At 45.8% G+C, this 18032-nt stretch overlaps 1 protein-coding gene across 1 annotated transcript; it reads right to left on the bottom strand.

The window, feature by feature from the left end:
- Window positions 1-178: 178 nt before the first annotated feature.
- LOC129629512 (uncharacterized) lies at window positions 179-10074 on the bottom strand. Its single transcript, XM_055549551.1, has 11 exons — window positions 9948-10074; window positions 9686-9771; window positions 9293-9412; window positions 8630-8707; window positions 8281-8363; window positions 7675-7761; window positions 4775-4908; window positions 3489-3706; window positions 1481-1645; window positions 525-683; window positions 179-442 (listed from the first exon to the last, which is right to left on the bottom strand). The coding sequence occupies exons 1-11, from the start codon at window positions 10072-10074 to the stop codon at window positions 197-199; spliced, it is 1503 nt and encodes a 500-aa protein (XP_055405526.1). The 3' UTR covers window positions 179-196.
- Window positions 10075-18032: the final 7958 nt, after the last annotated feature.

An 18032-nucleotide genomic window follows, 5' to 3' on the forward strand; every position in this document is an offset into this window, starting at 1 on the left:
GGATCTTCCTGACCCCCATGGATGGAGCCCATGTCTCCTGCATCTCCATATAGAGTAGTGGAAATCTCTAAATCAAATGGATATTAGGCATTTAGCAAGGGACTGGCACATTGCACCCTGGTTAGTGATGTGATTATTTATCTAGTAGAGGTAAGCTTGGCTGTTGTGTCCCAACTGCCTCTCCCTTCTAGGACCTTTACAAATGAGGAGAGGAGAAAGTGCCCCTGTTGGATTCCTGATCACCAGATTTCTCCTCAGGGCAGGTATCCAGTACAACCTCTGCCAGCCCGGTCTGCTGAAGTTGCTTATTCTGGGCTTGGAGCTCCTGGTTCTGTGTGGCCAAGCTGATGGAGTCCTGCAAGATGCTGGCCAGCAGGCTGCAGTAGTGATGCTCTGTGGTCATGGCCTGCTCCTCGCACAGCCCCCTCCAGGCTCGAAATACCTGTGCCCACATTCCAAGATTCCCATCAGTCAGGTAGCCTTAGGACCAGCTCAAGGCCTGCCCCCCGTCTCTCCCAACTGACCTGCAGCACATGGCATGTCTGAGCCCGGGCAGCCTGCACGTGTAGGTCATAGAGGGCTGTCAGGTCCTGCTCCACAGCATCCCGTTCTGCCTGAAGGGCCTCCAGCTGACATCTCAGCATTGTCTGCTCCCGGTGCCATCTCTGCCTTTCCTTGGAGTCCTTCAGTGATAATACATGCTCTCTGTGGAGTGCAGCCTGTGTGCCAGGCTCGGCTCTACGTACTTTATATTATGATTTAATTGAGGTAATGATAACCTTTGAGGTAGTTGCCATTTTATAGATTTGGAAACAGTGGATCAGAGAAGTGACCTAACTCGCTCAATTTCACATGACTAGTGAGGGACAGGACTGAGATGACATGCCTTTCAACAGTTCACCATCATCCTTGGTGTAAAGCCCAAATCCAGAGTGTTGACACCAGCTGGTCTCTTTAGCTTTGCCTCTGACCGCACACCTGCCAGGCTCCAGCCAGATGGAAAATACGCAACATCCAGAACCTACTTTGCCATTGCTTCCCTTTGGACTTTTGCTCCTACGGAATTCTCTTCTCAAAACATGTCTCCCACCTCCCCTGACCCCACCTCTGTGCACACATGTATTGTTTCTTGTTTAAACAAGTTAACCTTTACCGGATGCCTCTATGTGATGAGTACAAACTGCCCTGTGGATCTGAATCTAGTGCATTTCTCTGGCTGATTTGTTTGTCATTTAAGCCTCATCTTAGATGCCGTCTCTGCTCCATTCCAGCCTGGTCCAGGTACACCTCTTTGTTCCAGTGAGTCACTAGCTCCCTCTTTCACAGCACTTAGCACTGAGAATTGCCTCATGTGTCCCCACAAAACTGTGAGGGCCATGCGAGAGGGTATCGCCCAGTCTTTGAGGCTAGATCCCAGCCCCCAGCCCCCTGCTTGGCTAGGTTAGAAGGAGCCTTAAGTCCCCTACTGGGCCCTCCTCACCTCTTCAGCCACTAGGCCTTTGACCTGGTCACCCGCCACCACCTCTTCCTCCTGTTCCATATGCTTCAGCTCCTCTTGGATCCACGCTTGGTGCTGTTCTCGCAGTCTGTGCCTCTGGGCCTGAGCCAGGAAGAAGTGTAGGGCCACATCTGGGGCCTGCTGGGCCTACGTGACATCGATCTAGGTTCAGCCAGAAGCCCATGTGTGCACACAGTCTTGGGATAAAGGGCCCAACCTTTCCAGCAGAGCCCCATTACCAGGGCAGCCCCTAGAATGGCATCAGGAGGCTAGCTTGCCTGGAAGAACCTGTGCCCTGGACAGAGACTCAGGCCGTGAGGGAGGAGGAGAGATAACCAATTTCTGCCAAGAGGTGCCATGGAGGCCCTAGTAGGGAAACAGCCCCTTCCTATGCCCATCCTTAGAAATCCAATAGCTCTACAGGCCCTTTATTTGCCAGAAGCTCTGCTTTTTTCCCTGATGTTAGGGCAAGGTAAGCAGGAGACATGTTATTGGCACTCTGTGACTCTTTACTTCCAGTTGTTCTGGGGTACATGAGGTGTTATTACCTGTTCCTCAGAGTTCCTGAGTGGATGCATTTGGTGGAGATCAGGTCCTATAGATGCTGTTCTTCCTGCCACTGGAGGAGAATGTAACCAAAGATGGAGAAGACCTCCAGCTCCACCCCAAGCACCAGCTTCACCTTGAGGCTCCTTCTGGAGACCTGGGCTGGGGCTTGCTGTTGAATGTGTCACCTGCTGAGAATATATTATGAGTGAGAAGTCTGTACCTTTCCTCCCAGGATCAGGGTCCCAGCCCCACCCCACCCCCTTTTCTTAGCTATATGACCTCAAGCAGGTGGCTAGTCTTTTGAGCCTGTTTTCTTATCCATGAAGTGGAGCTGATAAAAGTTGTAGAGAGCCTTAAATGAGAAAAGGCACCCAAAGCACTAAGCAGTGGCCAGCTCTGTTCAATAACTTGGAGTTTATAGGCCTAATCCCCAAGGCCCAGGGCTGTAAAAAATGAGTACTAAGTAATTATGAAAAGGGAAGGACCAGAAGTTGGACAGAGGCGACCTTCTAGCCACCCTGTGACAAATCATGGAAGACAGTGCCACCTTCTGCCCAAGGGAGGCCATGCATCCTAAGAGAATGAAAGCACTATTCTGGGTCTGAAGACGGGTGTCTGCACCTCTGCTGCCTTTGATGACCCTAGAGACCCTGGATTACTCACATCACTTCTCTGAGTTTCCGTTTGCTGAAAAGTGGGAGCAGTATTGTCATCCTTGTTTAAAATAAATTGTGGCTTCCCCTTGACCTTCAAGGCAAAGTCCAAACATCTCAATATATTTACAAAGACCTGCATGACCAGGCCCCTGCTTCACTCACCAATCCTTCTCCCTGGACTTTCTTCCTCAGACTCTATCCTCCAGCCAATTGAGCTGGTTGAAGTCCCCCAAAGAGACCAAGGACTTATCTCTGAGACCTTTCCTCTTATTTTCTCTGCCTGGAATGTCCTTCATTCATCTTTGCTAGTCACTTCCTTCAGGTTTCAAGTTTCCATGAGATCACCTTCCCTCTCTTGCCAATACTAACTTACATGCCTGCATAGAACCCTTCGGATAAGCCCTTCAGAGCACTGATCATGGAGTAATAGTTTCTCTCCAGAGGACTGTAAACTCCATGAGGACAGGGGTTTTCCAGGGCCTGCATGATGTTATACCCAGTACATAGTGAGTGGTCAGTGTAAATGTTTGAGAATGAGAACATTAATGAATGAAGGAAGGGCTGCCTTACAGTGTGCTATAGACAGAATAAGGCAGCAGACATCTAGGGCTCCCAAGAGTTTGGATGAGAAGATGTACCTGTGGTTCTGGGAACCCCACAGCCTCAGTTTTGACTGCTTTGAGCATCCAGCTTCCCCAGCGCTGGATCCAGGCTTTTACCACCTACAGAGAAAGGATTCTGGGTAGGCTCTGGCCATTGCTGGCTCAGGCACCCCCAGGCCTCACCTTGCTCACGTGCAGCTCCCGCAGTGCCCTGCCCAGCTGGCTGAGCCCACTATCTGTCAGGGCGTCCCCAAGGAGGCCTGATCGCAGGCTCTTCAGACCAGCTCGGCGGGCCCGGGCCTCTTCTACTGCATCCCACAGGGTGGGCCTCACATGTTTCACCTTCTTCCTCCTTTCTGCAGCCCCCAACAAAGCAGACTGGAACAAGCTCAGGGGACTGCCTAGTAAGGGGAGACACAGAATGAATCTCTCCTTCCTCTGAGATCCAAAGCACACTGTTTGTAATACTTTTAATTTTTATTAAGAGTATTGTTCATAAAAATAGCTAACACCTATCAGGCATTTACATGTGTTTGATGGTACTGTGCTAAGGCTTTCTGTGGATTGTCTCCTTTTATCCACACAATGCTCCAATGAGGCAGCAACTCTGATTTACTCTGCCTCCCTCCACATTTTCCAGATGAGGCAACTGGAGCTCAGAGGTCAAACAACTTCCTGGTGAGTGGCAAAGCTGAAACTCAAGCCAGGTTCTGTCTGACACTAAAGCCTGTGCCCTTAACCATGATCCCAAACTGGTCTGTACATAAACACACTTCTTTCACTCCCTGCTTTGTCCTTGAGAATGTGAACTGCTCCAGCTTATTTTCCTCATTCCACAGGGCCTGACATAGGGTGAGGTCTGGGAATACGTTGGCCAAATGAATGTATGTCTGTTGATTTTGGAGACAGAGCACCAGACTTTTTTTTTTTTCCCACTCTTATTAGCAGAAAATTTCAGACATATGCAGAGTCTGGGAGGTCCATTCTCTTATCATCCAGCTTCAACAGTTATCAACTTAAGACCATTCTTGTTTGTTCTATACCCTCCACTTGACCTCTTCCATATCTCTGACATCATATTTCACAGAGTCCTGATCTTTTAAAGAGTGTGTGAAAATAGGCAAGCACCTCCCCTTCTCTGATCCTCCCTTTCCTCATTTATAAATTAAACCTGTCTTCCTTTCCACACCCATGGATTTGATCTGCCTCATGAGGTTGTGGTAATAATCAGAGGTTTTAGTCACCATAAAAATGCTTGATATACCATTGAAGGCCACTGAAAGGGTGAGGCTTTTACTGTTGGCCCTACCTTTCCAGGCTTTGGCAGCTGAACCCTTCTGGAACTTTTCTGAATCCTGGCCCTCCCATCCCTTTCTGGGCTTGCTAGGGTTGGGGCTGCAACTGGTTGGGTGACAGGTAATGCCAGATCCTAGAGCTTCCCAAAGAAACCACACCCTACCCCAAGCCACCTTGAGGATCCAGGCGAAGAAGAAGGCCACTGTAGTTGTTTCCTTCCAGAAGCCATGAGACAATCCAGGTCAGAGAGCCCTCCACCTCTTCACCAGCCACATTGCCAGCTAGTACCTGCAGCAGGGGACAGTCTCTGCCAGAGGGAGGGAGGGAGGGAGAAAGAAAAGAGATGCCCACTGATAGATGGGGAGAGAACTGACCCAGATCACACTCTAATGAAAGGTTGACTATTTCCAGTCACTTTTGTGTACCACCAGACAGATTTGCAACCTTGTATAGATCTTTATTTTATTATTTTTTAGGTTACACAAATAATACATCCTCATAGTAAAAAAGAATTTAATTGCATATTTGACAAGGGACTTGTATCCAGAATATATAAAGAACTCTTACACTTCAGTAATAAAAAGTACAGCTTGGGGAATTCTCTGGTGGTTCAGTGGTTAGGACTGTGTGCTTCCATTGCAGGGGGGAAATACATACATACATAAAAATGCAGCCCAATTTTAAAATGGCAAAGCAAGGTGACATTAACAAAAATGACAGAATAGGGAACTCTAGGGCTTTGTCCCTCCTCAGAACCATCTGGCGAAAAAATGGTCAGAATCAACCTTACTGAAACTCTAGGACTTAGTCAAAGGTTTACAGCAATCAAGTGAAGTTTAACCAGGAGAAAGCAACTTAACTATGGTAAGAGGTCTTTGTGGTGTTTTTAAGTTACTCTACCCCCAACCTTCTCCCCAGTACAGCCTACATTTCTGATGGCGGTACCTGGTTCTGAAAAGAGCAGAGTAGATCTTGTTCCCAAGGAATTGTGTTTGTTTTGACTGTCTGGGTTTCACACAAAGGACTGACAAAGGAGTTTCCCTTTGTTTCCCTTGTCTTAGAATTTCCTTGGGGCAGAGGAGCTATGCCAGAGGGTGGTCCCTCCAAACTTTGAGAGATGAAAGAACAAGAAATAAATAACAGGGCAAGTAGTAGACACATGAAAAGACTGGGCAGAAAAGTTGGGTAGTGAAATTTGGGGGGAATAAGAGTTTTTGAAAAATTGCCGTGTGTACTAGGGGACCTAGAAAGTCACACACTTGTCCAAGGCAGTGTGCACGGTGAGAAAAGAGCTGAGAAGACCATAGGCTTTCACCTCTGGCTGATTTAGGGCTCAATGCAAGCAGGATGTAAAGCTAAGGCAGAACTGTAAATGGCCTGGCTAAGGACTGAAGGACTGACCCAACACAAAGTCAGTGTGTAGAAACCTAGAGGATTTTTTTTCTTTGTCTTTCTTCCTTTTTTTCTCCTATCCTCCTCCCCACCTCTTGCTTCCTTTCATTCCTCTCTCCTCATTCCCTTTCCCCTTCCTCTCTTCCTTCTTCTTTTTCCTCCCTTTCCTATCTTCTTTTTGAGGTGGGGATGCATTCTTGGAGGTTAGGGAATTCTGTGTCATTGGCTAAGCACTGAGATAACAGAATGAAGATTTCAGTGACTGCAAGGAATACAGTCTTTGCAAAAATTGTTTGGAAAAGTAACTTAGTAAATGGATGGCTGATGCCCACAGTAAGCAACAAGTCAAACCCTGGAAAGGAGGGAGAATCCAACCTTCACAATTACCAGGTTATCATATCTAAAATGTTAGAGCACTGAGGAAAAAGAATGGAGACTTAAGGGACCAGCACAGTAAATAATATCGTCTTCACAAAAATACTCAAATTGGCTAGTTTCCAGGAAAAAAATTAAGCATGTAAATAAGAAAATATGGCTCACTCAAAGGAAAAAAAGAAAAAGGAATGAATAAAAACTGCCCCTGAGGAAGCAGACACTGGATTCAGTAGACAAAGAATTTAAATCAACTGTCTTAGATATTTTCAGAAAACTAAATCAAGAAAATGATGTCTCAGTCATTATCAATAAGATAGAAATTATAAAAAGGAACCAAGTAGAAATTCTGGAGCTGAAGAGTACAATAACTGAAATTTAAAATTCACTAGAGGGCAGATTTGAGCAAGTAAATCTGGGTGTGGTTGTGGTGGTTTAGTTGTTAAGTCATATCTGACTCTTTGTGACCCCATGGACTGTAGCCTGCCAGACATTTCTATCCATGGGATTTCCCAGGGACGAATACTGGAGTGGGTTGCCATTTCCTTCTCCAAGATAGGTCAAATAAAATTATCCAGTCTGAGGAGCAGAAAGAAAAAAAAAAAAAGGAAAATGAGCCTGAGAAACCTGTTGGCTGCCATCAAGTGTACACACATGTACATAATGGGAGACCCAGAGGGAGAAGAGAAGGAGAAAGGGGTAGAAAGAATATTTGAAGAAATAATGCTCCCAAATTACCCCAAACTTATAAAAGACTTACTATGCACAAAGGATCTTCAATAAGATTAAAAACCAATTTCTCACTAGAAACCATAGATCCCAAAAGGTAGTGCGGTAACATAGTTAAAATGTTGAAAGGAAAAAAAACCTGTCAACTAAAATTTCTACATCTGGCAAGAAATAAGATCTGCCCAGATAAACAAAAAATTTGAGGAAGTTCATTGCTAGTAGACCTGCTTTACAAGAAATACTAAAGGGAGCAAATCCTTGAGCATGTCAGAGGTGAGGAAAAGAGGAGATTCTGATGCTGCCCTGGGCCTCTACATCCATATTTTAGCCACCCCCCTCCCCAACCCTTCCCTAAAGCTATTAAAAACCTCCATGAGACTTACACTTCTCCTGGAAGCTGCAGGATCCGCAAGGCTCCTTGCCACATGCCCTGGGTCCCAGGCCCCTCAGGAGGGTCAGGCCCCAGGCAGGACATGGTGACAGTGAGCAGAGAGCAGCTCCTGTGATGGAGACCATAGGATCAGGCCAAACGACCAGGGGGTGCGGGTGGGGGTGGTGACAGGTGTTCTCCTGTCCTCACCTGCCTGCTCCACGTGCAGCCCGCAAGTACAGCTCTGAGGCAGCTCTTGAGTCAGATACCTCCACTTCACTGGCATTTTCCACCACCCTGGAGGAAGGGAAGGCTGAACTCAGCTCCTAAGCACAAGGGTTCTGTCCAGCCCCCAGAATCTCTGCATGGGGAGCCCATGGGCATCCCTAGAGCCTATAAGAATCATCCCCAAGGCTCCAAGCTCAGTATGTCCCCTAGAAGCCTCTCATCCTCATGATCTTATTTTTTTCTCCTATTATCTGCCCAGTGTGGGAAACAAGGTAGTTGGGATTGCTCTTGTTTTATAGATGGATAAACTGGAGTTCTGCTCAGTGAGATGCTCAGGTCACCTGGGATGGTGATGACAGAGTTGAGGAGGTATAAGTGGATGGGGTGGAGAGAAGAGTGAGAGGGATGAAAGGAAGACTGTGAGAGGGAGTCCTGGGGGCAAACCCAGGCCCTGTAAGCATGACCCCAAGTTCAGAGCCTCTCTTCCTTGGAGTGGCAGTGGGGAGAAGTCTCCAACAACTTGGTTTGGGGTGTCAGCCCTGCCTAAAGATAAGCGCTCTCAGACCTCACTGGGCTTTGGACACTCACAAGCCCAGAGGAGCCACATCCAGCACGGATAGGTTCCCTGCCCCTGGAGTCAGCAGGTCCCGGATCCTCCCACTGGCGCTGAGCTGAGATTACACAAGCACAACATCTGTTACAAACCAAACGTTTACTCAGACTTTGGCTCACATGACTCTCCCACTGGGGCCCTGTGAGCCAAGCAGGACACCAAAATTCAGCCATTTCAGGCAGAAAAAGGGAGAGCCCAGCAAGGCAAGCCAACACTGGTGAGCAGCAGAGACCCAAGCCCTTCAGGTTGCCCTCGAGTCTCAGGCTCTATGGCAGCATCACCATGGTCTTGGTTCCCCAGGTTTCCCCTTCCCCAGGGCCTCACCTGTACTAGGCTAAGAGTGCTAAGCACAGCGTCAGAGCCCCTGAGGGGCAGAGCTTCTTCAAACAGCATCTGTAGCAGCTGAAGTAGAGAAAGGGGTCCAGTGCAGATTGAGAAAGGATTAATTTCTTTTTCAACATTTCCCGAGGGCGAAGTCTACGCCTGACCCTGTGCTAGGTGCCATGGACATGGTGGCCAAGACAAAAATTGCCCCAGGGCTCGTGGTTCATAGGAAGCCAGACAAGTGAGCAGATATTTTCAGTGGGACCTGGTGTCTGCAAGGGTAGGGGCTCATGACAAGGTTTTGAGGCAATTATTTTAGTTTGGGGGCATTCTGATGAAGCCTAAAAACAAAACTTTCAACTTTATTATCAGTATTAGTAAGAACAGTGAAAATCATATTTGCCTGAGTATTTGATGTTTGCATATCACCCCTCCCTGACTCACACCCTATGTACCCCAGCCTCCCCCCTTCCCTGACCTCTCAACAGCTTCATGACTGATGCTGGCAAAACAACCTGTATGGACTCTGGGGCGCTATAGGAACCCCGAGGAAGGACATCTAGTCCAGCTAGGGTGGGGAGGGGAAAGTTCTCTGAGGTCTCCTGGAGGAGGCAACATGTGAGTCTTGAAACAGCTATGCCTGATGCCTTCTCTGGGACTCACCTGAGGCACGAGCCGGGGCGCTTCTGTTTCCCGACCCCGAAGCAGCAGGGCCACACTGTACCCTCGGCCCACTGAGCCCAGTGTGGGCCGGACTCGTGCTAGCAGCTCCTGCTCTGCCTCCTGCCGGAGACACAGGCACACCCCCAACTCAGGTGCCCTGACCCAGCCCGCCCTGAGCAAAGAGCTTGGGAAACACTCAGCACCCCAGGATCAAGGGTTCTGAGTGCTCCCGACCACCTCCCATCACCCTAGCAGACACCCCTACCTGAGCAGCATCAGAACCCAGGACTCTATCAAAGGTGATGCATTGTTCCTGTGAGCAGGACAGGAGTCAACAGTGTCGCTGCCATCTTCTTCTGTACTCACACACACCCCAGCCCAGCCCATATCTACCTGACTCTCCAGAGGCCCAGGCCGAAGTAGGCGGATGCTCTTGGCCCCCTCCAGGAGGAGCGTAGGGAAGCAGGTCTCCTTGGGGCCTGAGACAGGTGGACTTCATATCAACTCTCCTGGGGGACACTGAGCTCCCGGGACCCCCGAGTCCTGCCCTCAACCTTTGCTTCGGTTTCCTAGTGAGATGGCCTTGCCTTACCCCCTCCCAGGAGGCTCTCCCAGGCTGTGTTACTTCTGAGATGAATGTATGGGGGCTTCTTACCAGATCTTGTCCTCTCTACTTCCACCACCACGGTCAACTGGGCCTGTGGGTTGTCAGTGAGGGCTGCGGGGGCTGAGGGGCCCTGGCCCAAAGGGGCCCCTGTGCCCATCGCCTCTCCACACTCCATGGCTTCTGTGCCTCTCAGATTCCCCTCAATAATTCATCTCCCCGACCTGAGGGCTCTGGGCAGGGCCTCTAAACAATAACTAAGGAGTGACGGTCCTCTGTTTTCTGAGTGAGTCAGCCTGTTGCATGGAATTTTTCTTTTTTTCCTCTTATGAAATTTTCAGACATTAACTGTGAAGAGAATAGTTTAATGAAACTCCAAGCACTCAGCTTCAGCCATTATCAACTTAACGGCCAGTCTTATCTGTTCTCCTTTCCACCCCTAGTGGATTCTTCTGAAGCATATCCCAGACACTTTATATTTCACACAAAGCTATTTCAGTATGTATTTATAAAAGATAACCACTCTTTTTTTTTTTAATGGTAGCTTTATTGGGAGATAATTCAAAAACCATATAATTCACCTATTTAAAGTGTGTGTTTCAATGGTTTTTGGTATGTTTGCAGACATGTATAACTATCACCACAGTTAATTTTAAAACACTTCCATCCCTTTATAAAGAAACTGGATTTCCTTTACTGTAACCTCATTAACCCCCACCCTATGCTGACCCTTAAACAATCACTCATCTACTTTCTGTCTCTCTAGGTTTGCCTATTCCGGACGTTTCATATAAGTGGACTCACATGTGTTCTTTTGGTGACTGGCTTGTAGCATCTGGCAGGCCAGTGTATGCTCTCCAGTTCTTCTGTCTCGTCTCAACAAAAATTTGAAGCAACAGACGTTAGAGACCTCGGCCTGTCACAGCTCTCGGACGGACCGTGTTATAGCTCTCAGGTCTCAAACAGACCGTGTTATAGCTCTTAGACAGATCAGTGTGACAGCTCCGTGTTACAGCTCTATTTATTTAGAAAATAGCAGGAAAATACATCCTCGAGGCATGAGGGACTGCCGTTCCAAAGACGCGAAGAGAAGAGAGTGGGGGAGCGTGCCAGCACACAGGAGAGAGAGACCCCCCAGCCCTTTGGCTCCTCTATTTATACATTTTTTCCTCCCCGCTGGGCCTACCCTATGTAAGCTGGGCTAGCCAGGAGTGCTGTTTGTTCTACCTGAGTTCCTCACTCCAGTCCTCGGACCTTCCTTTGTTCCATTTTCGTGGGCTTTACCCTTCCTTGTCTTTTAGCTGCTGCCATTCTGGACTCCTGTTTCCTATTCTAACTACCTAACACATCCATCAGTACTTCTTTTCTTTCTGTGACTGAATCATGTTCCATGTAGGATGAAATTGCTTCTGTCACGAGATCCCCAGAGTCTTGGCCAAACTTCACAGGTGAAGACACATTGCAGTAAGACTGCCATAACTTCAGATGCTTCTTCTGCAGCTTCCATACTTTGATAGAATGACTTACAGAACTCAGCTGTGCTGTGCTCAGTCACTTTTTAAATCGACATTGGACAAGGCCTGGCAGGGTTCTGAGTGAAGGATCTCATTTCTATGGAGTGAGGGTGTGCCTTCCCAGTACATCAGTATGTTCACCAACCAGGAAGCTCCCTGAGCCTCATTGTCCCGCATTTTTCAATGAGTCATGATTAATTAAATTATAAATTATATGACTGAATCCAACTCCAGCCCTTTCATCTGCATTTTTTTGTTGTTGTTGTTGCACTCGTGGCCTGTGAGATCTTAATTCCTTTACTAGGGATCTAACCTGCGCACCCTGCAATGGAAGCTCCGAGTTTTAATCACTGAACTGCCAGGGAAAGTCCTTGAATAGTTTTTGTTTTTGTTTTTTCTTTTTTCTGGTGAGCAACCTCCTCCATCCTGAAGCTATCTAGGGACCCTGCCGGAAGTTATCTCATTAGCATAACAGAGAGATTCCTATTGCTTAGGTAATTACAAAGGTTTTTGAAGCTTTGTGCTAGTAACTGGAGATGAAGACCAGATATGTTCTTCATTGTATCACAAACCACTCTGGTTTTTCACCAAGGATCTGTTAAAACCAAAAGAATCATACCTGTCTGGCCATCTATATTCCGTGTTCAGTTTGTTCAGTTCAGTTCAGTTGCTCAGTTGTGTCCGACTCTTTGTGACCCCATGGACTGCAGCGTGCCAGGCCTCCCTGTCCATCACCAACTCCCAGAGTTTACTCAAACTCCAACCATCTCATCCTCTGTCTTCCCCTTCTCCTCCCTCCTTCAATCTTTCCCAGCATCAGGGTCTTTTCCAGTGAGTCAGTTCTTCACATCAGATGGCCAAAGTATTGGAGTATTCAGTGTACATCTATATAACAGGTGGAACAATAGTAACAAGATGAATATGCCTAACCTTTGGAGGAATCTGTTTGGGGTAGGCATAGGAGGCTTGTATTTTCCCATACATTTGCCTATCAATACTGGTACTGTATGCTTACCAACAATGCCTGTTGTTATATCTCGTTGTGTAGCTGTTATGTGAGCTTCCCTGGTAGCTCAGTCAGTGAAGAATCCACCTGCAATGCAGGGGACCGCGTGGAGCATCGGAGACCTAGATTCAATCCCTGCGTCTGGAAGGTCCTGTTGAGAAGAAAATGGCAACCCACTCCAGTATGCTTGGCTGGGAAATCCCATGGACAGAGGAGCCTTGTGGGCTACAGCCTATGGGATCGCGAGAGTCGGACACGACCTAGAGACTAAACCACCACCAGCTGTTATGTGAAAATAAAGAGTAATTAGTTCAGCCTGTCATTATATTTTACTACCAAAATGTCACCCACAGCAGGGTCAACCAGATTTACTGTCTTCTCCTCAATCTTGGCAGGTTCCAAAAGCAAAAGTGGTCTCAGGATTAGATGGTTTCACCCTCCAACATCTTGTATAACTCAACTAAAGGACAGGTCATTGTTTTCTCTGAGCCTCTTTTATTTATTTATATTTTTAAAATATAAATGTATTTATTTTAATTGTAGGCTAATTACTTTACAATATTGTATTGGTTTTGCCATGTATCAACATGAATCCACCACGGGTGTACATGTGTTCCCCATCCTGAACCCCCCTCCCACCTCCCTCCCCGTACCATCCCTCTGGGTCATCCCAGTGCACCAGCCCCAAGCATCCTGTATCCTGCATCGAACCTGGACTGGCGATTCATTTCATATATGATATTATACATGTTTCAATGCCATTCTCCCAAATCATCCCACCCTCTCCCTCTCCCACAGAGTCCAAGAGACTTTTCTTTACATCTGTGTCTCTTTTGCTGTCTCGCATACAGGGTTATCATTACCATCTTTCTAAATTCCATATATATGTGTTAGTATACTGTATTGGTGTTTTTCTTTCTGGCTTACTTCACTCTGTATAATAGGCTCCAGTTTCATCACCTCATTAGAACTGATTCAAATGTATTCTTTTTAATGGCTGAGTAATACTCCATTGTGTATATGTACCACAGCTTTCTTATCCATTCATCTGCTGATGGACATCTAGGTTGCTTCCATGTCCTGGCTATTATAAACAGTGCTGTGATGAACATTGGAGTACACGTGTCTCTTTCAATTCTGGTCTCCTTGGTGTGTTCTGAGCCTCTTTTAAAGTGTTAGTGTAATATTGGAGTTCCTTCATTCCTTCACTCTCAGCCACTGTTCCTCTTTTTAAAGTCGTATGGATTTCAACAGATGCTGAATAGTCAGAAAAATCTTATAAAAGAAGAACAAAGTTGGAGGACTCATACTTCCTGATTTCAAAACTTATTGTGAAGTAAGAGTAATAGAACAGTATGCTGTGGTCCTGACGTAAAACCAAAGATTAGTCAAAGAGCAGTAAGTGTCCAGAAATAAACCCATGTGTCTATGGACAGCTGATTTGACAAAGACATCAAGAACTTTCAGTGAGGAAATGATCTTGGCTGACCTCTGCTTGCAGCGGCCTGAGATGGGGCTTCAGTTCCCTGACCAGAGATCGAGGTCAGGTCTAGGCAGTCAGGGTACCAGATCCTAGCCACTAGACCGGTGGTCAGTGACAAAGCCTTGATTTTTTGACTTTGCAGAAAAGAATTCCCACAAAGATAAAAAGTAGTGTAACAAGGGTTTGTTAGGACAAAAAAGAATATAGCACATGTGGATAGACCTACAGGTGGGCTCAGAGACAGTCGCACCCTCACCATAGCTTGAATCACTTTTATGGGGCACTTCTTCCAAGTTTTCTTGGGCCAATCACTTTGCTGTGCCTGGTTCTGAGCCCGTATTTGGTATATCTCAGGGTCCTCCTGTGTGCGCATGTGCATCTCTTAGCCAAGTTGGATTCTAGTAAAGAGGCCTGTGGGTGATTGCCTCACTTACTATGAGGTGACACCCCCATCTTTTTTGACCTCCAATGAGCCTTTCTGTACATGTGTGGGCAGGGAGGTTTCCTCAACTTCAAGAATATGTGGTCTTTTATCACTTATCTGGGCAGAACCCAGCCTCTTCCATCATCCTGCTTTATGGAGTTTCTGTCCACAGGGGAGAAACTGTTCAGCCTGGGGCCGTCAATCTCCTAATTAGAAGGATTAATCTTTTTAATAAATGGCACTGTTACACCTGAATATCCAGATACAAATGAATGAAACGGGACCCTTACTTCAGATCATACACAAAAACTAACTCAAATTGATCAATTTCCTAAATTTAAGAGTTAAAACTATAAAACTCATAAAAGAAAATGGAGAAATTAATCCTCATGACATAATCTGGCAGTGAATTCTTAAATATGATACCAAAAGCAAGCACAACAAAAGAAAACATGATAAACTGAATTTCATCAAAGTTAAAAATGTTTGTACATCAAAATATGAAAAACAACCAACAAAATGGGAGAAAACATTTGTAAATTATATGTCTGACAGTGATCTAGTATCCAAGATATAGATAGAGAGTTCCTACAACTCACCAACAAAAAGACAAACTACTCAAGATAAAAATGAGGAAGAGATTTGGATAGCTATCTCTCCAAAGAAGATACATGCAGTAAAAGATGCTCAACATCATTATACACCACCGAAATGCAAAAAGATAAACAAAATTAAAACTAGGCAAAAAATTTGAATAGATATTTATTCAAAGAAGCTCAACAAGCATGTGAAAAGATGCTCAAAATCCTTGGTCATTAAAGAAATGCAAATCAAAAACGTAATGAGGTACTACTTCATACTCACTGCTGCTGCTGCTAAGTCGCTTCAGTCATGTCCGACTCTGTGTGACCCCATAGACGGCAGCCCACCAGGCTCCCCCGTCCCTGGGATTCTCCAGGCAAGAACACTGGAGTGGGTTGCCATTCCCTTCTCCAATGCATGAAAGTGAAAAGTGAAAGTGAAGTTGCTCAGTTGTGTCCAACTCTCAACGACCCCATGGACTGCAGCCTACCAGGCTCCTCCGTCGCTGGGATTTTCCAGGCAAGAGTACTGGAGTGGGGTGCCATTGCCTTCTCCTCATACTCACTGCTGCAGTGTCGCTTCAGTCGTGTCTGACTCTGTGCAACCCCATAGACAACAGCCCACCAGGCTCCCCCATCCCTGGGGTTCTCCAGGCAAGAACACTGGAGTGGGTTGCCATTTCCTTCCCCAATGCAGAAAAATGAAAGTGAGGTCGCTCAGTCGAGTCCGACTCTTAGTGACCCCATGGACTGCAGCCTGCCAGGCTCCTCTGTCCATGGGATTTTCCAGGCAAGAGTACTGGAGTGGGGTGCCATTGCCTTCTCCCATACTCACTAGTATGGCTCTAATAAAAAGAAAAAAAAAGATGGTCTCTGATTTCAGTACACAACTGAAAATATAAGCTTTCAGGGCATGTATTGCTTTAAATGCGTAATACAACTTGCTGTCAGACCAGATGCATACAAAAACAAAACCACCTCCTTTATATAGCCATTGAGACAAAGTACTGTTCTGTTTTAACAAGTCTTTATTGTATTTTGCACTGACTGACACACATCTGCTTATTTAAAAAAATGATGCTTTTGGTAGTAATGGCTAAGCACAAGTAGGTATTTATGGCTTGATGTTTGTGTGTTCTAATCCCCAGTGTTCTTTGATTCCAGGTCTTGTTGACTTAAAAAAATGCACAACAAGAAAGTTGCAAGTTAAGTTTTATTCGAGGAAGATAAGGACTGCAGCCCAGGAGACAACACCTCAGATAGCTCTGAGAAACTGCTCTAGAGAGGAAGGGGAGAAGGTCAGCATCTATGTGATTGTGGTGAAGGGAGAGTACATGCAGTCAAGCACATATTTTTCCAGAAGGTTTCTGCTAGTCAAAAGGAACAGTCATCACCATGAAGGATTTTGGTGCTTTTGTAAATATAAGGAGATACAAGGATTAGGCTCATAAAATCAGCCCCTGACAATATCCAACTATCTGAAGACCTGTCCTGCCAGTTTTTCCCTGAGCACAGAGTGTCTCGTTTCTGCTCTCCACCCTGAAATCCTTTCAGGGGACATTGAAAATCAGCCACTGCAGCAGCACATGATTTAATCCTTGTACAGGCAGATGGCAAGTACCAATTTGTAGTTGACAGGGCCTCCTCATGGTCACAAACTCAACCATATTTGGGAGGCATTTCATGACCACTTTGTCCCATGGTGCTAGGAAGACTCATTCCTAGGTCTGGTGAAGATTTCACTGATAGGTCACTCAGTGTGCTGTTACTGGACTAAGTCTTACCAACAGTAATCAAAGGACTCTGGACCACCTGTCTTCCTAATATGATATGGTCTAGGAAAAATTCCCTTTTGTTGTATCTTCCCATATCTAGAGTTACTCTGTTACAATCATTGATCTCATATAAAACTATGGATTTTTGTCAGAGACTCTGTCACACATTTAGCTATGCAAGAAAAAACAATCTAATCTTGTGAAACAGGCAAAGTATAAATAACATAGCTAGCAGTATTATTAAAATCATAAGTGAAAATTAAGCCAGAAACTTGCATTAGATGCAGCCCAGTATATCCTCAGGTCATCTGACTTAGTCTATTCTGTACCAGTCTTAATTGGCACTGTCCATAAGCCTCTTAGTCCAGTTTCCTAGTGTTGCTAGGCTGGTTGTTCTTAGTATAATTTAATTGTTCCCAAGATAAAAGTGTTAATAGTTCAGGCGTGTCTGACTTTTTGCAACCCCATGGATTGTAGCCTACTAGGCACCTCTGTCCATGGAATTCTCCTGACAAGAATACTGGAGTGGGTAGCCATTCCCTTCTCCAGGGGTTCTTCCCAACCCATGCATTGAACCAGGATCTTCTGCACTGCAGGCAGATTCTTTACTGTCTGAGCCACCAGGGAAGCCCAATTACGAGTGACCCCTTGCAACTGTGGGGACCTTAAAACTCAAATGACCACAGCCTAGTGTTAACCACATAAATCCATCCCATGATTGTGGGAAGTTTTATTCCTTCATGAATTTTTGCTTATTGCTCTGATTAAGCTTGAGTAACTTTAGAGGAAAATTCATATTCATGGCGAAGATCACAGCAGGTATTACTTATTGGCCAGGTGAGAGGATCCCACCTAGTAATATCAAGAGTAGTCTGACAGGATTGAACTTTCTTTCTTCTAAAGTAAATCTCCTCACAACTAGAGATCCCGCATGCCCCAAGGAAAATCATCTATCCCATGTGTCACAACTAAGACCTGGTGCATCCAGATAAGTAATTTCTAAAAAATTTTAAAATAAGGTAAATTTCCTAAGGGTCATCTAGTGAGAGCCTGGGAGTGGAGAAATCCACCAAGGTAATCTGGAAGTACTAGACACAGGTTATTGGCCATAAACACAACAACTGGATTGATTTTTTAAAAAACTAGCATAGGATTGTGCCCATGATAGAAAAACATTTGATTTATATGCAAAGGTCCAAGAAGTCAAGGAAACATCAATGATCATATGAATCAGGTCTAGCATCTTGGGTAAGCTGTCTACTTCTGATATTGTCTTCTTCTTGTCCTGGTGTAGGTGCAGTTTCCTCTGTTTGAGTGTCATTTCAAGGTGACTTTGAGGTCAGCAACCCTCTC

The sequence above is a fragment of the Bubalus kerabau genome, chromosome 1, assembly GCF_029407905.1.
Source record: "Bubalus kerabau isolate K-KA32 ecotype Philippines breed swamp buffalo chromosome 1, PCC_UOA_SB_1v2, whole genome shotgun sequence".
Classification (NCBI taxonomy): domain Eukaryota; kingdom Metazoa; phylum Chordata; class Mammalia; order Artiodactyla; family Bovidae; genus Bubalus; species Bubalus kerabau.

Bases quoted from the DNA above. Each gene is read 5' to 3' on its own strand.
- LOC129629512 (XM_055549551.1), bottom strand. From the start codon at position 10,074: ATGGAGTGTGGAGAGGCGATGGGCACAGGGGCCCCTTTGGGCCAGGGC. The intron at 9,772-9,947 runs GTAAGAAGCCCC...CACCTGTCTCAG, and splicing joins AGTAGAGAGGACAAGATCTG to GCCCCAAGGAGACCTGCTTC. The intron at 443-524 runs GTCAGTTGGGAG...ATGTGGGCACAG, and splicing joins AGACATGCCATGTGCTGCAG to GTATTTCGAGCCTGGAGGGG.